Source organism: Danio rerio, chromosome 16, assembly GCF_049306965.1.
Source record: "Danio rerio strain Tuebingen ecotype United States chromosome 16, GRCz12tu, whole genome shotgun sequence".
In the NCBI taxonomy this organism is placed as follows: Eukaryota; Metazoa; Chordata; class Actinopteri; order Cypriniformes; family Danionidae; genus Danio; species Danio rerio.
Window position 1 is genome coordinate 47988845 of NC_133191.1, and position 26846 is coordinate 48015690.

At 37.6% G+C, this 26846-nt stretch overlaps 1 protein-coding gene and 1 long non-coding RNA gene across 9 annotated transcripts in view; one reads left to right on the plus strand and one right to left on the minus strand.

The window, feature by feature from the left end:
- oxr1a (oxidation resistance 1a) overlaps positions 1 to 26846 on the minus strand; it is a 330299-nt gene that overhangs the window by 117713 nt on the left and 185740 nt on the right. For 6 of the 7 annotated variants that reach the window (XM_073925233.1, XM_021466735.2, XM_021466736.3 and 3 more), the window contains one exon: positions 10356 to 10438. In XM_073925233.1, coding sequence (XP_073781334.1) covers positions 10356 to 10438 — 83 coding nt within the window. 7 annotated transcript variants of the gene reach the window in all.
- Positions 9947 to 11991, plus strand: LOC110438001 (uncharacterized). 2 transcript variants are annotated; one of them, XR_002455847.3, is made up of 2 exons: positions 9947 to 10861; positions 11492 to 11991. It is a non-coding gene; the product is annotated as an uncharacterized lncRNA (long non-coding RNA). The 2 variants fall into 2 exon arrangements; XR_011006823.2 differs by having other exon boundaries at positions 10015 to 10867.

Below are 26846 nucleotides of genomic sequence, written 5' to 3' on the forward strand. Positions count from 1 at the left end.
TTCGCAGGACGTAAAAGAGCTGGTGCTGCACCATGAAAACATCAATATGTTTTGGACATAGAGTAGTGCTGCCTAGCTATTCTTTGAGCACTGTGGTTTAAGATTATGACAATCATTCTCTCTATACTGTGATAAATATCATCTCTGTCGGGCAGAAACCTTGTTGTTTTTCATTAATCATAGCTATTGGACACACTTTATATCCGTCTATTGGTTTTGCAAATATTTAACCAAGGATTAAAGTATTAAAGGTGCAGTATGTAAGATTGACACCCAGTGGTTGAAAAAACGTATTGCTGTTCAAATTCAAAACACTCCCCTGATGAAATGCAGGTTGCCAGATTGACGACACCAACATGAGCGAGCCTGCCTTCATCACCTGAAATTTCTATTTTAGAAAAGGCTTCTATTTTTTCAGCTATACAGCAGCATAAACTACTATGACAAAGATCCCTTCAGGTACTGATTATGGGCTTTTTTTCAATGTTAAATGCTAGCAATGTGAGACAATTTCACGTGTATAGGTTGTTTTCACATGAGGCAGGGCTCGAAGTTAACCTTTTTGCTTGGTAGCACCGGTGCTCCTAACTTTAAAAATTTAGGCGCATCATCCAAAATTTAGTCGCACCCACCAATTATGAGCTACGCTACACGTTTTATACAAACATATTTATTGCATTTGAATTCAACATTAATCAAACTAACAAGCAAAAAAAATCTATATATGCAAGCGTAAGAAAAATATGTCTCAACAAAATCCCGTTCTTACAAGAAAATACATTTTAGAACATAACTGAGTGACTAAAAGATACACAGAGCGCTCATCGGCCCTGACCGCACTGCTTGAATGAATCTGTTAACAAAATAACTGCTGTTCTCACAAGTGCTGTCTGATATTGTACTGATGCTTTTTGACATGCACTGTACCTTATTATATGCATACGTCATGTTAATAGTAATACCGGTCTTTTCATGAGTAACGTTAGCGATATTAGCTTAGTCAGCGTAAGCCTGGTTGTGATGGTGTACGTGGTGTTAAATTTGACATATAGCTGCCCCTTGCACGGCGGACAGCATCTGGCGATTATATGAAGGATTAAACAGAAGCTCTTGTGCTAGATGTGGCAAACAGTTACCTGAAAATTCCATCCCACAGACTTTTAAAGGCGGACTTGAAGCAAATGGAAGTCTTTTATCCACTCTTGGAAAAGTGTAGATGGTGGATTAACATTCAGCACATGGTCACTAGTAAGATGTGCCATTATTTATAACTTTAGATGCCATGGTTTCTAAAACAAAATCTGCCAGCGTTATCTTCATTCTCATCTTCAGCGCTTTACAGTTTTCCGCGGTAGTAGCTCTCTCTGCCATCACAAGCAAGAAGGCGCTGTCTGAGAGATTGACAGCTGTTATTAACCAATCATTCGCGTTTAGTGCTAGAGCAGTGGGCCAATAAGAAGAGCATGAAGGCGGGGCAAGCATTACCGACTTGGCTTTGTTTACTGCAGCAAGTTGACATGACAACTGTTTTAAATCATTCCTGAGCGCTGCGTTTCCCGTTTCAAGTGCAAACAAAGAGCCTAGAGATGCATTCTGCGTGAATGTCTCCCGAATCCGCGCATGTGGTAAATATTTTGCAGTAAAAATTGGTTGCACACAACAATTTTAAGCACTCGCAGAAATGCTCCCAAATATATTTTGAGGTCGCATAGATAAAATTTCGGGCGCATATGCGACCAAAATGGTCGCAATTTCGAGCCCTGTGAGGTCATTAATATTGTATGAAATTCAGATGAAGGGAAGGAAGTGATTCTTCTACATGGCAATCGCTATCAGAACTAGGGTTGGGTCGTTAGACGACGTCATAGTCCATCGCCGATGGCCAATAGACAACACGATGCTGAGCTGGCATCGTCGATCCTCCGGCACACCACCATTGCAAATCCGCTCGTGAAAATTACACACTTAGGCCGTTAAGACTAATGCGTCTTAGTGTTAAAATCGCATTTTAAAGCGAAAATGATCCACATCCACACCGTGGTTTACCTAGCATTTCTGAACAGCCCTCTGTCTGCTGAAAAAGCACATCACGTGACATAGACACTGACACAGCCACAGCCATACACACACAGCCACACACTGTCATGAGCTCCAGAAAGCAGTGCACGTCAGACAGTTTATCAAAAATGTACCGCTGGATCGCGTCTCACTATAGTTGTTAAACATGATATTCAGACATCTCAAGTCTCCCGAAAGTTCCAGGAGTCTCAATGCTATTGCGGGACTCATAAAAAACGAAAATTGCACGTCTCCCTCCCGTCCTCAAATAAATTATGCACCCTTACCATCCCCGGATCGCTTCTCACTCTTCAGACACGTTGCGCGCACCCTATCAAACATCCCTCCCCCACCCCCTTCGATTTTCACACGCTGACGATGCCACCCTTCATTGCAATGTTTCACATTAGACATTGTACGATGCCAAATTGGTCGACATCGTCCAACCCTAATCAGAACGTCGAAATGTTTCTATTAATAATAAATAATAAAAAAATGTTGTTTATAACAGTTTAAATTGGCCAAAAAAAACAATGCCGAACACCTTTTATAGAACTCCAAAAGTTTTTAATTATAACAAGGTGACATTAACGTTAATGTCTATATGCACAGCATCGTTGAATGTTTGCTGATGGCAAGTTCATCGACAGAACAAAAAAGAAATGCTACTATGCTACAAATACAACAATATAATTACTATGACAGTTTAATGCAAGTAATTATCTATAGTATGCTTCCAAGCACTATAGTATTTAATATAGTATTTTTAAAGTATTAGCTTATACAGTATCTACCGTCTCGATGACAGGCAAATATATTTGAGTTCAGTGGAAAATTCGGCCCTCTTCGTAATATAAGGATCATGACCAACAAATGTGCTTATTTTCTATTCATAACTCCTTTAAAATATGGTAGAAATCGAAAAATAAAAACTTTGCTCAATATTTCCCATTATGTTTTTTACTTCCTGCTCTTCATCTGATTTTCGCGGGTCGCCAGAACCACGTGATTACAAACAAAATACTTAAATGTGTTTGTTGTGTCACATCCGGTACAGACAGTCAAATTGCTTATTGATGCAATCTTGTTGCGTCGCATGTTGTTAGGACATGGTGTTACAAGGTAACCTGACGGTTACATTTGTAACATTTATACGATTTGCTATTTAAAAACCACTAACTTAGGATTGTTTTTCAGATAAACAAGTATGTTCACTCTCCATGTTTTTTTTAAATATCTGCAAATACTGTATATTATGGTATTTTTATGCTTTGGAAGAAAACTTACAAACAACACCTTTAAAAAGAGCTTATGTCTAAACCTTATAAGTGCATAGCACAGTTAGCACTCCATCTATTTGTTTGCAAAGCAAGGGTAAAAAACTGGTTGTTAAGTAAGTACGCTATTTTCCAAAATACTATACAAATAAAGACTTAATGCTTATGTACCTAGGGAGTGGAGAAGAGTTTTTGTTTAGCATTAGTAGTTGAGCCAATAATATCTTACTGTATGTAACCTAATTATTTGTCAAGCTCTTTGGTAAAATGTTAACAATATAATGACAAATTCAAGTGTTTGATTATACATTCATAATATCAACTTCTACAAAACAGTGTTCAATTAACAGTAATAAAAAGACATTTCCCCATTTACTGGTTTCCAACAGACAGAGATAATGTGAAACTACCATCTAAAACCATTTTACCACCACAGTGCAGTTTGCACCAGGTAGAGGTCTCTTTAATATGCCAACAACCTGTTCTAGAAGATACCAGCAGGAGGTCAAGGACACACTGGTGAGCCTGGTCACATGCAACCACGTCCTAAAGCTCTTCAAATTTACTCCAAAAGTTTTGGTTAGTTCATAAAATCTCAATTGAGCTCCAGGCATAGTCAAATCACTTGCAAAAATAGTCACTGCTGCACTATTTGTCGGATGTTTATATCCGAATCAATGCAATTATAAATATGCACAGAAATCCTATTGATTTTTTTGCACAGTATGCGTCATGCATAATGAGACTACGCTTTAATCATTGACTGCATGAGATCAGTGCAGTACCAACAACAAGAGCTGAATCAGACTTTTGTAGGTATTAACAGTCTCAGGATGCTGAAAGTGCTTCTCTCCAATGAGATCTCAATCTCTCTTTCTCTTTCCTGGAGTCCAGCTGCTTTAATTGGCCACAAACCATCCGATAGTCAAAACTGCTGACCTGTGGAGCGTTATTAGTGACCGAGCAGATGGGCTACAATAGTTTAGCTCTCCTTCAACCCCTCTTGAGGTCAAGACCGCTTCTTGAGAAAAGAGCAATGCTGCCATTCACCAATTGCAGAGGGCAACATTTCTAGCCATCAAAGCAGTTTCCCAAGTCTTTAAGCCATAGTTTGCCCAAACTTTTACAAAGAATTTATAGAGAAATACCACCTTTGCTCTTACATTGAAAGCAAATGGGGTACAAAACAATAGTAGACTCTCATTAAAGGAAGTCTCTAATTTTTTGGATTTTTTTTGCATTTCTTCTAGGGCTCTTTTTTACCAATCTAGGTGCAAAGTCTAAAGCGCATGGCATAAAAGCATTAAGAACGTGTCCGAATCCACTTGCTATTTTAGGGATGGAAAAATGTGCTTTGCAGCCAACCGCATGGTCTAAAAGGGTTGTGCTTATTCCCTTAAAGGGCCCATAGTTTACCCTTTTTAAAGATTTAATATTAATATTATGGCTCTTCTGAGTGTGCCAGTTCAGGTTCAGTTCAAAACAGAGTTCAGATGTTTTTATTATAACGTGTTATAATGTGTAATTTTGGGGGCTTGTACACAGCATGCTGTTTTAGGGGGGATGTTGCTTCACATGAAAAATAGTTTCGACTTCCCGCCCAACGTAAAAAGGGGACGGAGCCAAGAGCTCCCCCTCTCTGTGTTTGGCAACAGACAGGCAGACAGAGAGAAGCAACATGAGTGAGAGGACCAGCATTCAGCCGTACATGTACAACTCGGACACAGACCAAGCTGAGAGTACAAAATCATTTGTGTCTTTGTATAGTTTTACAGCCAACTGTGTGCTAGTTTAAAGTTCCAAGCACCGAGACTAATAACCACGCGCACTGAATTACTTTGACTGAGGCACCAGATGCGCCGCTCAGAGCCGCGACATGGCACACCAGACACGCACATTCGGATGTTATTTAAAATGAAAAAAAAAAAAAGTGTCCCGAATTGTGGCTGGGCGCCACAGACAGCTGTCGACTTGAAGCGCTGTTGTGTGTGCCCTGATAGAAACCTATGTTTAGAATACTAAAATGCATGGCGCTGCGTGGCGTGACGCTGAGCGTCGCCGAGCGGTGCTTCTGGTGTATGACCTGCAGACAATTTCGTTATTTTATTCTGAATGGAGCGACACGCGCGTGAAGCAACGCGCTCGCACTTTCCAGCTGCACCTTGTTAAGATCACCGGGAGCTTCTGTGACCGCGAGAAATGCAAACGGCTGAAGTTTAAGGTAGACGGAATGAAAAGTACACATGTTTGCAAACCTACCTAAAGTTACTAACAATATTTCAGATTGCAGCAATCATGTGGTGAATGCTGATCTTGTGTTGAGCCCAATGAGCCTTATCTAAAAATAGAGCAAGGGTGTTCCTATGGTGACATCGCTTTTACTCACATGCTGAAAATGGCGGACGTGAAACAACAAACTGAAAATATGGTGATGCGTGGCTGTCAATCCATATTTGTGAGCAGGGGGACCGCACTCCCACGTCTCTCATAACCAAACACAAGTGACATAACGCAAGGTCACACAGTATTTATTTTGTTATTAACTACATAATGAGAAAGAAGCCTTTAGTATTTCTCTTAAACTTTTTCCTTTTTTGTGCCAGTTGTTGTATTACTCAGAGGACACGTCAAACAGACACAGGAGTTCCTGAAAATTGTCCACTAGTTTTCCCCCTAATTCTTAAGTCCAAATAGACTGAAAAGAAGCCCCTTGAACTTCTCCCCCAACCTCCCTTTGGCCTGCAGATACCCACACTAGTGGATGCTGCTCTCTCATTGGCTGCAGATAATCGCAGATGTTATTTTCAGTCAGAGCACAATTCACACGTCACCATTTTAAATCGCAGACAGGTCCAGATATTTAGCATGCCAAATATCTCACGGGTGTCGATGACTCATCAGCGATTCTCTCAGATCGCCCCTTTGATAGTTAATAGACGTGAACGACCACTGATTTGACTGTGATTTCAGGCATTTGTCTGAGAATTCTGTCTGAGAAAACCTATCTGAGAGTCAAAGCCGGGGCTAAAATCATGCAGTCAGAACAAGGCATAACACCTTTGTCATCTCTGAAGGATGAGAGAGCTGTGAGATGATCTAAAATATCTTAATTTGTTGTCCGAAGTTGAACAAAGGGTCTCAGGAAATTGAAATGCCTTGGGAGTGAATATATTTGTTGACAGAAAAAAAGGGTTCAAAGACAGTTAACATGAGGGCTAATGTAAACTACACCTTTAAATCTGATCTAGTTTTTGTATCGAGGCTCATGCATCACATCCAATCATCTTCCCAACACATGCCCATCTCCCCATCTTGCAGCAGTCGTGGTTTAGAGCGGGGAAGATTGCATGGCAAGCTGGAAGACTGAGATATGAGTGCCGTATCTGCCATCTCACTCATGTTAACCCCCATCAACAAGCACAAATGGCCTCATGACATACTGTTTATGCCCTGTGACAAATGCCCTGCTGTCGTCTTGCACACTTTTCACGCTCTTCAGAGGAAAACAAAGGCCCTGTCAATCACTTGGGCCGACAGAGACGGATCTACATCGCGTTGTGGAGGGAGATGGGTGTCAGACACCTGCACAGATCCGAGGGGAGAGCAGAAGTGTCTGGAAGCAGAAGTGCGACAGAAGCAGAGTCAGCCGAGCACGTCAACTACACAAGCATCCCATTCCATGTCTGATGCCAGCCATGAGCGCAGTCAGATGCTCCTTTTTCCACTGATAGGGTGCTTGTGCCAGTCAGTCTGAACAGTTTTATTATTGTTCCAATTTCATGCTGAAGATCTGATCAGATTTTTTTTAATTTAGCAGCACTGAAAGCCATTTGTCATTTAAAAAATATGTGGAAGTGATTTATTATGGATTTGTTACAATAGCTGACTAATCTACAAGTAGTCCAACAACTAGCTAGTTTGGATTTGTTTTTTCGCTTCTTTTGTATCATTTTGTTTCATTAGCATACTGACAGAATGTGGAACATGAGAATGCTACAAATGATTTCCATTCATTAGAGAAATCTGAAAACAAAATGCATTCAAAAAATTCTAGGAAGTATTTTTTCTCTGTGTATATCCGTTTTGTTTTTGAGCATCAAATCAGCATTTAAAATAACAGGACGGCTGAAAATCAAGCCTGATTTCACGAAAAAAAAAAAAAAATTGCATTTAAAAAAAGTACTAAAATAGCAAATAATTGTACATATTAACAAAAAAAATCTAAAAATTTTTTAAAGTAAAATATTCAGCATTGTGAAACAAAAGTCTCGTTTAAAACTAAAAAGTGTATGTATATTTAAACAATGAGTAAATTTTAATTCTATTTGTCTAACTGAAATGGCAAAGAAAGCGTTAATGCAGGACTCCCAGAGTTCATCAAGATCCCTTGGATTCATCTTCAATGCCTCCATCTTACCCCAGACATGCTCAATAATGTTCGTGTCTGAAGTCTTTGCTGGCCAATCATGGAGCATATTGATCTTCTTTACTTTCAGGAATTTTGATGTGGAGGCTGAAGCATGAGAAGGAGCGCTATTCTGCTGAAGAATTTGCCCTCTCCTGGGGTTTGTAATATAATGGGCAACACAAATATTTTGATACCTCAAGCTGTGTTAACACCAGATGCGGAACGCATGGATAAATCACGCTATTCAAGCTTAAATAGACGCGTGAACATTTTAAGTTTACTTCATTTGCACATCAAACTCACTTCACAACAGACGCGGATTCGCGTGTTGGGCTGGACTTCTGTCTGCCCGGTGACTCTAGCTACGTTGCTAAATGGCAAACATGAATTTTATTGAGAGAAGAGCTGTGTTTATGTGCTTTACGAAGACTGAATAACAGCATCGATTCATTTGGAGCCGTGTCTGAGTCCACTAGATCCATTCAGAGGTGCACCCAGCTCTGTGAGTTTTTAAACTCCTCCAGAAACTTAAGCTGGATGATGGAGGCTTTCAGCGGTGCTTCTGACTGAGCCGAGCCCAGTTTGATGAACTATCGTTAGTGTTGGCAGGAGGATTTTCCCCCAGGGACACCAACAACAGGCGCTTAGTCATAATCACGCCCCACACCACACACACACACACACACACACACACACAAGAGCAAGCTCCTGTTTGGTAAATATGGCCCGAATGTCCGCCGAAGTTCAGATTTTCGAACTTGTCAATGGCGCAAAACGCTCAACTCACGTTGAGTCATTCGCGCAGCCTTATTCCCGCATATCGCACCGCAGGATGCATATTCCCGTCTTTGCATTGACTTAACATGTAAATCACTCGAGCTTGATGCTTTCTCAGCGTCTGGTGTGAACGCAGCATTAGGCTGTCGATGTTGATCCACTTTGCAGATCTCTCGCACGCCCCCATACTTATTGTAACCCCAAACCATGATTTTTCCTTCAGCAAACTTGACTGATTTCTCTGAGAATCTTGGATTCACGCAGGTTCCAATAGGTCTTCTGCAGTATTTGTGATGATTGGGATTTAGTTCAAGAGATGATTCATCTGAAACATCTACCTTCTGCCACTTTTCCAAATGATTAACTAGAAGTCAAGTTTTTATTTGTTGCTCTTACAATTGGGATCAACGACAAGACTTTTGTCGTTAAAAATTCAGTTCTTAAGGAAAGTACCTGGAGATGTTGCTCAGTCCTCACACTGTTCATGGAACAGCCATCCAACATACTGTCAAATTAATATATAAACACCTATTTTTGCAATATTCTGAAGTATGTGTTGCATAAATGCACATATTAATTAACAAACATTTATTCTGGTTCATATATTTTATTAGACTATTTTTATTAACAGTATTAACAGCATGTTTACAACATGGAGCGTTTCTGACACTTCAGCAAAGCAAAACTTTGCACCTATTTAAATGCACTGATTATTCATTCATTTTTTTTTCCTAAGCTTAGTCTCTATTTCAGAGGCCGCCACAGCGGAATGAACCACCAACTACACCAGCATTTGTTTTATGCTGCGGATGCCCTTCCAGCTGCAACCCAATACTGGAAAACTCCCATACACATTCATTCACATACTCATTCACTATAGCCATTTAAGTTTATTCAACTCACCTATAGCGCATGTCTTTGGACTGTGGTTGAAACCAGAGCACCCGGAGGGAACCCACGCAAACACGGAGAGAACATGCAAACTCCACACAGAAATGCCAACTGGCCTGGTCAGGGCTCAAACCAGCGACCTTCTTGCTGTGAGGTGACAGTGCTAACCACTGAGCCACCATAGTATCTAATCCAAGTAACCATGATTAGTTGACGTAACACCATCCTACTTTGGCCACTAAAATGTTTTTCAGAACTTGTAAGACAATGACCTAGTCAGTCAGTGTAAACAAGGACGCTTACTGACAGACCCTACAGTCATATGTAGAGTCTGTCAGAAACGGACCTTGTTTACACTGACTGACTAGGTCACCATCTTTGCTTACAAGTATGCACAGGTATGCAACAACAGGATGAGCACCAGCCCCTTATTTTGGAAGGGGTGTGAATCCTATCTCCTGGCTAAATGACAGCTCAAGCCGCCAGCAGTTTCTTTCCACTTCCAGGCAGAACTCCAGAGCTCGCCTCAACCCACACGCTCCTCTGTTACTAGGGAGAGAGACGAGAGAGAAACGCTCTGCCCGCAGCTGGAATTTGAGGGTCATTTCAAGAACACAACAAGCTGTTAAGACAGACAATCGAAGCTCACACCGTCTCTCTCTCGCTCGCTCGCCCACTCACTCACTCAGCACACGCGCACGCTAAATCAATAGAAATGCAAACGCAGAAAGCAAGGTCATTCAGCAGTAGTCTGTCGGAATGCATGTTGATAAGCGTAGAGGACATACGCATGGCAGCCTGATGTAAACACAACCTCTCGCAGCTACATGTGGGGGGGGGGGGGGGGGGGGGAACAAAATACAAAATCATCACCGGGTGTTTGGGATGAGATCCTGCAAAACAAACAGCACATGCAAGGAAAGGAGCTTGATGTTTCCACTTACGGAATACTCGATGGTGCCCTTCGGTCTCTGGAACGACATCCGTCTTCCATCCTTCTTCTCCGGCGTCTTCTTCTGGCCGGTATCTGAAAGCAAGCGAGGGAAGGTTCTCATTATGTTCATGTTCCACTCTCCCCTCAGCTTGACACAAGCTGCCGAGCTCTCAGCCTCGACCGACGGCTCATCCGTCAACAGCCTGTGTGAACGAGCCGGAGAACGCAGCTTTTCTCTCTCTCTCTTTCTCTCTCTGTGTGTGTTTCTCTTTCTCTAGCCCTCCCCGCCTGCCTCCCTCTTTCCCCGCTGTCTCTCTCTCTTCCGCTCAGCGCAATGACAGTCGATGTGTCTTCACCTTGCGATGCTTCCCGCTGCTGTGAACGCTGTAACAAACCGAGACCACCCTGACCTCTGTGAGGGAGACGGAGACAGACGCTGTGCTGCCACCTGAGAGAAAAACATGCTTCCTGTGATTCTGTGCAAGTCAATTTCAATGGCTGGCTTATGTAAAGCTGGTAAGGGTATGTACTGACAGACAGCATGTTTAAATGCATGCCAATATGCTGATAACTTAAAAAGCAATCAGCTTACTGAGATCACCAGTTGTCTTGGTTGTTACTTGCAACGGAAGGACATCAAGTTGATAAGACTTGACTTGCACATTCTTACAATTCTTTTGGGTCAAAAAAAAGCATCTGAATTTGAGGTGAAGGAGTTGGAGTTCTACCTTCCAATCCATGAACATTTATTCAGCGTTTATCCTTTTTATTAAATATCCTGTTTCTCATCTCTTTTTATATATATATTTAATTGATTATCTGAATGAGTATTTAACTTGAATTGATTTGACTAATGAATAAGTTAAAACTGCTTACTGCAAGAATGTTCTGTGTCCTTGTTTCTCTTTTTGCCTGTCTATTTTAACTTTGTTTTCAGGAGACACACAAACCAGGTCATAGGTCATGGAGACCTCTCTCTCTCTCTCTCTCTCTCTATCTGTTCCTATGATTGGAGGTCCAATACAGAGGAGAAGAAGACACCTGTTTCATTGTCCTAATATATATTGCTTATAATTTTATAGCTGTTTGATTGATCTGTTTTTATGTATAATTAATAGTAATGTAATTCCTTTTTGTGTGTTCCAGACTGTGTGTAGCCAAGATATTGTTGCAGACTGTTGATGGAAACAGTCTTGAACCAGCCTGATAACACAGCTGAACGTACAAGAAACATCCTTGAGTCTTTAGCACAGATGGTCGTTTGTGTCTATTGTTTTCCTGGTTTAGCTTTCTACAGGTCGGATATCAGCTCGTAATAACTTAGGGCGACCTCACCTCTAGGCATCAGGTCGCCATCCATATCTGGAGACAAATACAAGGCTTTCTTTGACGCACACACTAAGGCCATCCATATCTGGAAGTAGATACTATGTTTCTTTGACGCATGTATTTAGAATTGTCTATTTCTGTTGTAACCAATGAGAACTGTTTACCTGGATCCCACCTTTTCTGGACTTGTGTAAAGAGTATAATTGTTCGATTGCTGTGATTGTAAGTCAGATCGGCCTGCGAGCTCATCCGAGTGTGAAGCCCTTCTGCCATAGAACTGCAAACTATCTTCAGTAAATTTTTCATTTTTAATTGCATCTTCGACTCTGAGTCTTCTCTTCATCTGACACACCAGACTTTTATTTAAACTGTTTATTCAAATCTCCCAACAGAGGTATACAGTGGGAAAATAAGTATTGAAGACGTCATGTTTTCGTCCTGGGAATAAATATTTGTAAAGCAGCTGTTGACATGGAATTGAACCAGATTTTGGTAAAAACCCATACAATACAAACATAAAAAGAAAGCAAAACAAAAATCTGAAAATTTTGTTGTGTAATAGCAATGAAATGACACTGAGAAAGTACTGAACTACTGAAGCGTATTTAAATTTATATATAAAAGGCTTTTTTTAGTGATGGCAGCTTAAAGACACCTCTCATATGGAGAATGAAGTCACATGCATCGCTCAGGTGTGGTTTATTTTCACAGACTTCAACAGAGTGTAAAAATCTTGATTTCTGTGGGTCTCGTCTATCAAATCTGATCTTTATTTTGTATTCTCTATTGGATTCAGGTCAGGTGATTGGCTGGGCCATTCTACAGCTTGATTTTCTTTCTCTAAAAAACATTTGAGAGTGCCCTTGGTGTCGTTTTTGATCATTGGCTTGCTAAAAAGTCCACTCTGGTTTCATCTGCATCATCCTGCTAATGTAGATGTGGGACTGAAGCAGCTAATTTACAAAGAGGAAGGGCAGAGGGTTGCTGTAGAACTACTGAGAGATTTCAGCTGCTGTCTGAGCTTTCACTGCCAACCTACTCCTTTCTTTCTTCATGTGTTCAACATTTTTCCCAGCGTCATTTCATTTTATTACACATTATTTAATTAGCTTTTGTCTTTTCTGTTTGTTTACTGTATATTTCCTCCTATCTTACTGTTAAATGTTTACTCTGTCTGGATGTCACATATCACACAGGTGCAAGAAATCAACGGAAAGCAGATTTTAATGCATTTACATGCAGGACAAAATTGACATATTGGTCAAAAATATCGCTATGACAATCAGTCAGAGGGCACATGTATGAAATATACATTACTATTCAACATTTTGGAGTTGGAACGATCTTCAGTGTTTATGAGGTCTCTTATGCATAGCACAGCTGCAATTATTTGATTAATAATGCAATATTGTCTTATTTGACCAAATATGTACACGGTTGTTTGTCACATTTTGTAACAGTATGATTTCGCCCCGCAATAAAACATGTAGCAACTGTGACAACCAGCAAATAAAATACTTTGGACCTTTCAACAATATAATAGGAGGCGAGTAATAAATGCACAGCATTTATACAGAACTGGAACTGTAAACCTGGACATAATAGAAATTATTCAACGCATGTGTGCACATTACTGTAAAAAAATTGATGTTCTTCCAAAGTCTCTTACCACTGGAAAATATAATAATACATAACTTTATTTACATGAAAATAAGATTATTAATACAAAAATGACTAGGAGTGCACCAAATTCTGGCTACTGAAAAAAAAAGGAATTTTTTTGGCAAATAATATGAGCCAAAATTGAACTATCCTGCACTGCACTGCACTGCAATATTCAGCCTGCTGGTTTCACTCCAGTTGTTACTTATGCACGCTTCACTGCCAAAGTTCAAAATAGCTCAATATTTCACTCAGTGGATATTCTTCTCATGTACACACATAGTAATCAATATGCTATACACACATGCTCAAAAGTAAAGTCTGTTAAAATAACATGACAACAAGACATTTCTATGTTCTACACTTGCTACTATTGCTTACAATAGTGCTACTATGCTGTCATGCCAATGCTGATAAAATCATGCATTACGACTCTTTTACGGTTAATAATATGTGGTTAATTTATTGGCCTTTGTTAAATGAGCGAGTGTAATTACTTATAAGTTATTGAGCTATATTTCAAATGTCTTATAAAGTAAGTTTATTTTTTTATTATTATTATTTTTAAATAAAAAATATTATAAAGCATTTTCAGTTTAGTTTTTTTGGCCAAGTGCATTCAGAATATTCCATTTCAGATCATATATAAATTTATTTTAATCGTTTTATAATATAAATACAGAATAATTGATAATTTATGTCAAATATACATTACAATTATATATATATATATATATATATATATATATATATATATATATATATATATATATATATATATATATATATAATATTTATATTCACAATTGAACAGTTGAAGTCAGAACTATTAGAGCCCCTGTTTATTTTTACAGAAAGAAGATTTTTAAACACTTATAAACATTTTAATATGCCCTAAAATGGCAATATTATTAATAAAACTGCTTTTATTGTAGCCGAAATAAAACAAATAAGACTTTCACCAGAAGAAAAAATATTATCAGACATACTGTGAACATTTCCTTGCACTGTTAAACATCATTTGGGAAATATTCAAAAAAGAAAAAAAAAAATCACTTCAACTGTTCATCCGAACACTATACAGAACAGGCAGTGTGCTCAAAAAAATCTCCAGTAAAAAAAAGCACAGTGCAAAAGATCAATATCAATTTCAATTAACTGTGACACCAACATTTGTATCTGGCTTTAACAGCTACCATCTATATCCGAGTCTCTTGGATATGTGTTCAGGGTTATCACAGTAATGTTAGCAAGTCCTCCACATGTTCACTTTGCTCCAGGGGCTCCGTCCGTCTTCACATTAACTCTAGAATCCATCGGCTAACAGGTTCTGCACTTGTGACAGTGTGACAGAGAGACGCATGAGTCACAACCGTCCTGCTATTTCAGATGCGGAGACAGAAAGCAGGCCACTGATATGAATGCTCATCTATTATGCTGTGCTTTTACACCTCTGTTTGTGAGCGGAACCTGTCGAACGGCAGCAGAGGCCGATCTCTCTTTTTGTACAGTACATGGCACTGAATCCAGAGTGCCTGTAGAATAGTCAGAAATGCATTGTCATGACATTTATAAAGCAGATCTGAGCTGATTCATGACTATATTTGCATTAAAAACTCTGTATATTTACTATAGCAAAATAGCAGTACTGATATTGCTTGTAAATTGGGGCTTAAGGCTGATTTATACATCTGCATTGGGTGATCGTCTTGACCCATGGTGCCTTGCGCGTAGTCATGCATTTAAACTTCTGCGCAGTTTGTGTTGCTCTGCAATAACACTTCCAAAACACTAGCTGGCAGTAGGTTTTTATGTTCTGCTGTGTCAAGTTTCTTTGTGGTTGTTTCTTTTTTCTGTACGCTAAAAATAGCTAAAACTTGTTAATTCAGAGGAGGGAACCAGCGGACATGCAACATCTTTAATCATAAGGTAAACACAAAACGAAAGTCCCATCTGGGGTTCCTTCACGGGACACTGCGCTTTATAGATCTATTTCACAAAATGCAGATGGGGACTGGTGTAATGGTTTAACTGGTGACTGAAGAGTGTTAACTGGTGACCGTTTCCAGACAGGGCTCGAAATTGCGACCATTTTGGTCGCATATGTGCCCGAAATTTTATCTATGCGACCTTGAAATATATTTGGGAGCATTTCTGCGAGTGTTTAAAATTGTAGTGTGCGACCAATTTTTACTGCAAAATGTTTAGCACATGCGCGGGTTCGGGAGACATTCACGCAGAATGCATCTCTAAGCTTTTTGTCTGCACATGAAACGTGAAACGCAGCGCTCGGGAATGGTTTAAAACAGTTGTCATGTCAACTTGCTGCAGTAAACAAATCCAAGTCCGTAATGCTTGCCCCGCCTTTGCGCTCTTCTTATTGGCCCACTGCTCTAGCACTGAACGCGAATGATTGATTAATATCAGCTGTCAATCACTAAGTGCCTTCTGGCTACGGATGACAGAGAGCTACTACCGCGAAAAATTGTAAAGCGCTGAAGATGAGAATGAAGATAACATAACACTTGACAGATTTTGTTTTCCATGACATATTTTCCCTCACGCTTGCATATAACGGTATATATGATTTTTTTTGTTTGTTAGTTTGATTAGTGTTGATTTCAAATACAATCAATATGTTTGTATAAAACTTGTAGTAACGGTGCTCATAATTGGTGGGTGCGACTAAATTTTGGCTGATGCGCCTAAATTTTTAAAGTTAGGAGCACCGGTGCTACCAAGCAAAAAGGTTAATTTCGAGCCCTGCTAGATGTAAGCTATTCACGTTTGCAGATTGGCAGATTCATCACTTTTTCACAGCAACAAAACATACCCATACCAAACGAGGATTCTTATTACTTGGTGTCAGTGTCATTGTAAACACTATTTATTTTATTGTCTGTGTTGCAGAACAGTATATAAGCAAAATTAATCTAAAAAATAATTATAATTTACATGTCATCAACGGGATTCGAACTTGTGTAGTCAAAAGCTGTTCGTTGTGCACCTTTTTTACCAACCAAGTTTGTCAACGCCATTATAACGATGCAGATCACTCTGCCTATTCACGCCAGAGTCACGCAGAAAAAAAAAGTGATTGACAGGTGGTAATTTGTGTGTATAAAATTGTTAAAAATCTTTATTTGTGTATGATTTGGTTATGGGCAAAACAAAGCCCATGCGGGTCAGGTAGCTGAAACGGTAGGCTACAAATAATTCATTTGTTATCAATAAATAAATTAATTATTAATTACTTAATTGTTATGAATTAATTTATAAACCGTACAATGTCAAAGTGGTCTACATCGCTCAACCCTAATAGCAACTAGGGCTGCTCGATTATGGGAAAAATCATAATTACAATCATGACTAAAATAATCATGATCACGATCATTCAAAACGATTATCAGCTGAAGTCAAAATTATTCATCCTCCAGTGAATTTATTTTTATATATAAATATTTCCCAAATTATATTTAACAGAGGGGTTTTTTTATACAGTATTTTCTATAATATTTTTTTCTTCTGGAGAAAGGCTTATTTGTTTTATTTCAGCTAGAATAAAAGCAGGTTTGAATATTTTGAAACCTATTTTAATAGCTCAATATTATTAGCCCCTTTAAGCAATATATGTTAGATTGTCTGCAGAAGAAACTACTGTTAAACAATGACTTTTCTATTTACCCTAATTAAGCCTTTGAATGTCACTTTAAGCTGAATACTAGTGTCTTGAAAAACATCTAGTAAAATATAATGTACTGTCATCATAGCAAAGATAAAAGAAATCAGTTATTAGAACTGAGTTATTAAATCTGTTATGTTTAAATTGTGCTTTAAGCATCTTCACTGTATTTTTGATTTTATTATTGATTAATAATAAAAACAGTCGGCAGCAGCTCTGATATGGTTTCTCTGTCACGTGTCTTTTGATTCACATTGCACACACTATATGTCACATATACGGCATCAAATCATTCTCGATCTGAAGACTAAAATTCCTTAATTGATGCTTTGGGGTTTAATTAATATCTGAATATTGACTATATTTCTAAAAGTTAATAGCAAAATAAGATGAATTTGTGTGTACTCCAGTATATTTGTATTGACCAATGCATGAGTCACACAGAGAGAGAAAAAAAGCTCCCCTCCACAGACACACACAAACACACATGGCAGAGATAAGTTCCATGAAAAGAGCTGAAATTGTCTGGAATGGAAGCCTCACATGTGTGTTTATATCGTCTGAAACAGGCTTTTCACACGCTGAGATAAGAGCTGCCACATCACAAGAAAACAAAGAGCCCAATGTGTGTCGGAGAGACACCAAATCCACCGTCTCTGGGGTTCTGGAACATTCTGTGTGCAGCCAGTGTCCATCCAGAGCCGCTCTCCATCAGAAAAATACAACAAATCTCTTGGATAAATATGCATTTGTTCTCGGTAACACAATAGGTCTGTTACAAAACCCAGAGATATGTGTTGCCACCTATAAAGAGAGGACGCTAGATCAACTGAATCTAAATAAATCAAATACTTTAAAGTGTACAGGGCTGAACAATATATCGTTTAAGCATCGATATCAATATTAATCGATATTATTTAATAAATATTACATTATAAAGATATTATTTAATATTTACACAAAGATGGCCATGTTATTTTATGTTTGATTGTTAAATTTCTATACTTGAATGCTCCCCGGAAAACCAAAAAGCACTGTTTATTTAACTTTTATTTTTGCTCTGTTGAATTTATAAATGATAGTATTTATAGTTTATATTACAGTGTTTCTCAACCACGTTCCTGGAGATCCACCAACACTGCATGTTTTGGATGTCTCCTATGTCTGTCACACCTGTTACAGGTCTTTCAGTCTCTGTGAACAAGCCGATGATCCGATTCAGGTGTGTTTGGTTAGGAGGAGACAGAAAATGTGCAGAGCTGGTGGTCCTCCAAGAACGTGGTTGAGAAACACTGATATATTACATTATATTTTATTGTATTGTACTGTATTATTTATTTTATTATATTGTATTGTATTAAATTATTTAAAATATTATATTATATTATTTCATTATATTTTATTATTTAATATATTATGGCGAGTGGCGCAGTAGGTAGTGCTGTCGCCTCACAGCAAGAAGGTCGCTGGGTCGCAGGTTTGAACCTCGGCTCAGTTGGCGTTTCTGTGTGGAGTTTGCATGTTCTCCCTGCCTTCGCGTGGGTTTCCTCTGGGTGCTCCAGTTTCCCCCACAGTCCAAAGACATACGGTACAGGTGAATTGGGTAGGCTAAATTGTCCGTATAGTATATGAGTGTGTGTGTGAATGTGTGTGTGGATGTTTCCTAGAGATGGGTTGCGGCTAGAAGGGCATCCGCTGCGTAAAAACTTGCGGTTCATTCCGCTGTGGCGACCCTGGATTAATAAAGCGACTAAGCCGACAAGAAAAATGAATATATTATATTATATTATATTATATTATATTATATTATATTATATTATATTATATTATATTATATTATATTAGGCAGATGCACTTGATCATCCCAGACTTGATCTTCCATTTTGATCTTAATTAATTAAATATTTCCAAATATAGCTATTCAAATCATCCGGTGAAATTATATTTGTATCGCAATATATATATGGCAGCAAAACAAATACAAATACATGCAATGTCAGATTTTTCCAATATCGTGGAGCCCTACTTTACAGGCAGCAGCAACTGAAGTGACCAACATATGCTATTTCAAAGGATTATAATATTGGGTCTCATACTACGCCCATTGAAGAACTATGTGTACGCACAAATTTATTCGTGCAATGTTTTCTCACAAATAAATCATGATTGATTCAAACTTTCATACTAAAATGTATTCTAAATCAATGAAAAAAATGTTAAGAACAACTTAAACCACATGCAATAAAACTGGACTAACTCAGTTTTAATTTACCTGAACTTCAACGTTAAGCTGCTTTGACACAATCTACATTCTAATAGTGCTAAATAAATTAACATGAATTGAATTGAACTGATTTAAATTGAATAATCATGTATTTTGACACACTGCAGAAAAAGCGCTTAAGCATCAAGACCGCTGATACAGTGGTTGCCTATGCTAGCATTATAAAACGTTTTGAAATTTGTATTTTCTAAAGTCAACAAATGCAGCGCGTTTTACTTCGTTTTCAGGACTGAACACATTTTCCACAACCAATATCAAAACCTTCATTACCATTAGAGTTCTTTTTCTTTTGTTTCTTTGTTTAATTGTCTCTTCTAAATTCATACTGTGATTTCTTATAATTTTCGCTGGAGAAGTGCCACTTTGGGGCAGCAAGTGGTTACTAGAAGTGCCGTAGGATTTTTAATCCTACAGAAAGTCAGGACCTTGGTTTAACGTTTCATCCAAAAGACTGTGCCCACTGACAGTATAGTTTCCCCTTCACTTTACTGGGGCATTAGGACTCACATAGGCCACAATTTGAGCGCCCCATGCCGGTGTAAGAATTGAAATATTGCAAATATTCTGATATCTTTGACAATTCAAAACATGAGCTGAAAACAGAGACTGGTGATTTCACAACCCACCAGGGGGGAATGCGGGAAAAACCAGTTCCTGCTGCATTTGCATCTGAGATTGTTGAAACTCAGCTTCATCCCCCCAACTCACGCATATGGTCATTTCAATGTTTTAGATTAACCAAACTGACTTTAACTATCATGTTTGATATCATTTGAAATGTCTCAGTGCGATTGGTACAATGGTCTCATTCTCTCAGAAATAGATATAATCAACACAATAAATATATAACTTCAGGCATCTTTTGAACCACTGTGAAGGGTGTGACTTTTTACACACACCCCCTTCCTTGAGGGAATTCTTGGATTATTTAAGGCAAGGTTTGAGAAAAACTCAGGGTGATTCTGCCTAACCAGATCAGCCCATAACATGGCTTGTTCCATGTTATGTATATTTCAAAGTCAGGAATGCATCTTTTTCATCTTGGATTTGTCTTTGATAATTTGATGTTTTGTATTGATCGTTTATGAATTGACTGATTGAATTGGCATAATACATTTACCTGACTAATAAATTGTTATGTTTTGAATGATTCAAACAGAGTTCGTGTTATTATCTTTAGTAGATTGTGGTAATTTCATAGCACCACAAGCCCCTGTTCAGGTTAGTAGCGGACTAGAACATGGTAGACGAAGCATTGCGGCACGTTACACGATGTCTCTAGAGCTCCGACTAACAAATTGGCATTTATTCATGTATACTTAGGCTGTAAAAGGATATCTAAGGGGATAGTCCTTCACCCGATAAACTTTTAATACTATTTAGATAGTATAGTGATTATTCAAAGTTACTACTAGTTTAAGTACGACTGGTCTGCTTAATTCTATAGTAATGATCGTTATATGACTAAATAGCTCTGTCTGATTTAGGAGGTAGCAGACCTATGGGGACCGCATAAAAAATATCCTAATCTGAGTAAGTAGGGTTTTGCCTTTTTAGGATAGCGGTCAATCGCCACTGTTTAGTGACCAAGACTGACATGCTTGTGCTTAAGAAATTGTATACTCGGCCGGTACAAGATTCAGGATGTTATAGAGATCCCAATGAACGAGAATAACATAAAATGATGAACCGAAAAGAATATTCAATCATAATCTAAATTAATGTGAACGGAAACAAAATAACCTTCTCAATGTTTTATAATTGGAGTCAGATAAAATGAGGATAAACATATTAATATTCTAAACCATCTCATACTAAAATTGGAGTTAGATATGAGTTAAGTTTAATATAAATCAACATTGTGCACTGGAAAGACCGAACATGCAGTGAACCTTCATCCACCATTGGATACCGTCATTGGACCAACAGGCTGGACCCTACACCGGCTCAACTAACACAGCTCCAACAGCAACCTTGCTTTCCCATGTGGTCGCCCATCCAGTACTGACCAGGCTCAGCCCTGATTAGTTTCAGTGCGTAACCGGTGTTGGGCTGCAGGGTGATATGGCTGTAGCGTATACAAAAATTAATATTCATTAACTTGTAATATTTGAATACTTTCTAATCGTTGCAAACCTACTAATGTTAAGCACAATATAATAATGGATATGTCATAATGGATATGTAGTTCCCAGCATGCTTTGCATGGGATTGATTTGAGAGGATCATTTTTAAAATATAATTAAATAAATTTGGAAGAAAGACTTTTTAGAGTTTGATCTTCATTAGTTTGAAGATTAAGAAGAGTTTAGAGCATGTTTTGAATGTTGAGGTTACCACCTTGTAGAAGAGCAGTCCTCAAGCTTTGAGTCTTGGCATTTTTATTATCAGCATTAAGCTGTGCTAACACTATAACTCTGAGATCAGGAAGCATTTAAAGTTAATTTGCTCTTGGGTTCAATTAGTTTAAAATAAAGTGAAATAACACATTTCAAATCTGTGGAAATGTGTGTCCTAATTAAATTAAGTTATGCTAAATGTACTAATTTGTAACTAATAAGATTGATTTAAATTCATAAAAGCAATCGATGTTCCTTCTGCTAAAACAAGAACTCGACATTACTGAACTAATTCAAATAAATATAGACTCAAAATTAAATATAATCAATGAACTTTTACTTCATTTAAGAGTGTTAGGTTAAACTTTAAGCACATTTTGCATGATATTGACGAGTAAATTGTGCTTGATATGATATAAACTTGCTTGAAATGTTCTCGTGCACACCGATAAGAAGATTCCATTCATTTATTCATTTTCCTTCAGCTTAGTCTCAATTTCAGAGATCGCCACAGTGGAATGAACCGCCAACTATTCTAGCATATTTTTTACGCAGCAGATACCCTTCCAGCTGCAATCCAGTACTGGAAAACACCCAACCACACTCATTCACACACATACTTATACGCCTAATTTAGTTTATTCAAATCACCTATAGCGCATGTCTTTGGGCTGTGGGAGAAACCAGATCACGCGGAGGAAGCCCATGCAAACTCCACACAGAAATGCCTACTGACCTAGTCGGGACTAGGCTGGTATAAGGTTCCGATGGTATGATAACCTTGGATAAAAATATCACGAATTCGCGGTATCACGGAATTGTGATTATTATTGTGCTTACCAAAATAAGTTCTTTTTAAATGTCTGGGTAAAAAAACAACAACTTTCCCCCCATTAAACACAATTAATTTTATCTTAAGAAACATTTAAAATATCTTAGACCAGTTGCTCGTAATGTAGAGGTTCGTTTTCAGCTGGAGATACTGTTGCCCTAAAAAACTAAATAAAATTGTTGTAATAAAACGTAAAAAACGAAACAAAAAAACTTACAGTTAAAGTCAAAATTATAAGCCTCCCTTTGAATTTTTTAATCTTTTTTTTTTTTTTATATTTCCCAATGATGTTTAACAGAGCAAGGAAATTTTCACAGTATGTCTGATAAATTTTTTTCTTCTGGAGAAAGTCTTATTTGTTTTATTTTGGCTAGAATAAAAGCTTTTTAATTTTTTAAATTTTAAATTTTTTAAAAACCGTTTTAGGGACAAATTTATTAGCCCCTTTAAGATATAAATTTTTTTTGATAGTCTACAAAACAAACCATCGTTATACAATAACTTGCCTAATTACCCTAACCTGCCTAGTTAACCTAATTAACCTAGTTAAGCCTTTTAATGTCACTTTAAGCTGTATAGAAGTGTTTTAAAAAATATCTAGTCAAATATTATTTACTGTCATCATGGCAAAGATAAAATAAATCAGTTATTAGAAATGAGTTATTAACACTATTATGTTTAGAAATGTGTTGAAAAAAATCTTCTCCCCGTTAAACAGAAATTGGGGAAAAAATAAATGGGGGGGAGGGGGGGTAAGTAATTCAGGGGGGCTAATAATTCTGACCTCAACTGTATATATCCCAGGAACGGTATAACAGAAAACTTTGGCAGTTTTAAAACCTTGACTTTTCCAAACAAATGGTAAACTTTGAAACCGGACCCATGCCTAGCCGGTACTCAAACCAGTAACCTTCTTTCTGTGAGCCAACAGTGCTAACCACTGAGTCACCGTGCCAACCTGATATGAAGATTTTTTTTTTTAAAGTCAATCATAAGAGTTATTTTTGTCGGCCTATATGAAAGGTCACAACAGCATAATAGGGCACGTTTGGAGGAACAGCATGTTTTTGAACGCCTCCCAAATAGACAGCTCACGTTGTTTTTGTACGGAGTCATTGTACTGTGATTTTATGCTCTAAATATAAAGGCCACTGCTAATAAGAACTAGCCTTCAATGGTCACGTAACAGGTAGGAAATATGGGACAAGTACACACGCTGTACTCTTTTTCTTTTCACCGGTAAATCAAATAATATTATTATTCCTGACCCAAATACATCTGTTACCGTTTCCCTTATTTTATCTGCAAACGCAACACTACTTGCACATTCATTAAAGGAAGAACACGTGTACCTCAGTCTTGTGATTTCAAGCAGTAAAAGCTCACAGCTATTACACAAACAACATTAAACCAACACTGAGCATCGGTTATCAGCGAAGGAAGTAAACTCAGATTTTAACCATGGAGATGTGATAAAACAGTCGGGTTGTTTATAGCTGTACAGAAGGCCTGAACATATGCTATATGCAGAATCATAATATATTATGCAATTGCAAATAAAATATCAATTTTGTTTACTATATATATATATATATATATATATATATATATATATATATATATATATATATATATATATATATATATATATATGTGTATATATAAATATATATTAGAGCTGCACAATTAATCGTTAAAAGATCGCGATCTCGATTCGACCCCCTAGATGATCTTAATCCAGCATTTCTACGATTTTGCCAATAATATTTTTTAAAGTTCAGGAGAGAAAAAAGGCGGCTGCACAAGTTTCACACACGTTGCTCAGTGACATTGACACCTCCAAATGATGTTGAATGAGTAACATACTGTATTTATAAGGTATAATTCATCAAGGATATATAAGGATAATTTATCAAAGAGAGGGCGCGCGCGCTCTACTTAATGATAGACGCGCGCGTGTCTACTATAGTGAACAGAACCTGCATATGTTGCGAGTAACAGGTAATATAGTTGTAAATAATATTCTGTTTGTGTCACAGAGTGATCGTTTGGGAGCCGTGCGCAAAGTATGAACAAGCACTTAGCAGTCAAAATGAAACGTAAGTGTGCACTTCATTTAAATGATCGTATCGCATTTTAGAGTTATGATTACGGCAAGCATTTGATATGTTTTATTTCTTTCATAGCGAACCCACAGTTGTGCATGAAAATAAAGGTTTACAATGTCAGTATAAGTACTCTAGCCTATATATTGTTAAATATAATCTGATAATGTCAAATGTCTGATTTTACCAGTGAATAAATTTGTCTAATATGACAGATTGCAAGCATATATCTCAAACATAATAATTCAACATCAGAATTATTATAAGTAGAATAGAATTATTTATAGAAACCAGAAGACCTACACATAATATTATTATTGATGTTGTGCCATATGTTTGTTTTTACCATACCTTTATTTTACATCTACAGAATCGTGAGAAAATCGTGATCTTTATTTTAAGCAAAAAATTGTGATTCTCATTTTAGCTAGAATCGTGCAGCTCAAATATATATATATATATATATATATATATATATATATATATATATATATATATATATATATATATATATATATATATATATATATAAATAAAGACAGTATAAAATATTTTACAGTAAAGATATACATACAATTCTAAAATACATATACAGCAAGATAAATGGGGATGTAAGTGTGAATACAGTATATTTGCTTTGATTTATTTACAGTAAGTTACTAGTGAACTGACAGTAAGTTATTGTAAATTCTCCAGGAAATTGCTAACAGTGTACACATAAAAAAAAAACTTTCAGCTTTTCCAAGCATCTTTCATGGTTGCATGGTCTGAGGAATGATGTCGAGTTATGTGCACCGCAGTTCAACAGAGTTAGAGATCACAAACCCAGTGAATGAGCAAAAATAACTGCAAGCAAACAGCAGTAAAAATGAATAAAGCGATTGATAAACTGACACTACAATCTTGGTTAAAGATTTTTTTCTAGCATTTGTTGTTGTTGTTGTCACACAAGGACACAGAATGCGTGCGGGCAACTTCAGCGTGACAGAGAAAACAACCAGGCTTGTGTTAGCGGCAGCTGCAGTGGACTTCCGGATGGTATTCTTAGACCACTCTCATTTACTGCTCAGAATGGGGCTGGAAACAAGTGCCCCATCATAATAAGCAGGTGGTAAACACACACACATAGTCCAAAACACACAATGCTGGAATGTGATGACTAGCTATAGGGAGACTTTGTTATTTATTGTGCAAAACGGTTTCATTTAAGCAACAATGAACAAACAATCTGATTTACTGTTTCACTGTCTTAACCCCCAGGGGTTTAAGGGTGTTTTGGAGCCAAGGAGAAGTTTTGACATGCACTGACATTTGTGTTGCTTTTTTCTTAAAGGAACAGGCCACGCAAAAAGACTATTCTTTATTATTAAAGTTATTCTAACCCTTAAGTGATCGTGATCTATAACGTTAGATGGTCATTGCCATGTTTACTTGCGGCCGCGCGTTTGCCTCATGCAGCAGAACAAGCAGGATTCAGCATATAAATTCACCAGTTACTCGGTGAACTTAACTCTAAACTATCTTAACTTTAAACTCTCTTAACTATGAAGTTGAATCTACTTTTCTCTATGTGTATCTGATATGAATAAAACACATTGGCAAATTATATTTGAATGGATTGTAAGACTTCCTTGTGTTTTGCAAACTCTTCGAAATGTTTTGTTTTACTAGTACTTGTGTGTATTTACATGTCTAAAACATAAATTAAGCATTAGGTGGTTAAAACGCTGCATACTTTTGATGATATGACACATCTCTCACTCAATAGGGTTGGTTTTGTTTTAAAAAAAAAGAAAGAAAAAAAGAGGCACTTTTCCGACGGTCCCTTACTGAGAGCTCTGCTCAGCGCGAGCTCTCTAACGCTAACTTGTCATGCTTGTTAAGCTGGATAACAAGTAAAACATCAGCACCAGGGACTTTATGGTCCTCACTTCAAAACGGAACAAAAGTAGGATTCTGTAGTGCTTTATCCAGCTGTTGAACTCCCTTCCTGTTCATTCCTGTCTGAGGCGCCGAACTCTGTATCAGTGTGCGATAGAGACCGTGTTCACTCCGCTCCACGCTTAACTCAAGTGTTTTTTAATAATCAAAGGTCTCTGTGTCGAATGACAGAAAGAATCGATAATGAAATTCGCTGCCAACGCCTTAAGTAATCAATTTTTATCGATTTAATCGATTTGATGTTGCAGCCCTAACATGATTGTTGCCTAATTAAAAACATATATGGCAAATATCACAATATACACGTTAAACTAGCAAACAAATAAT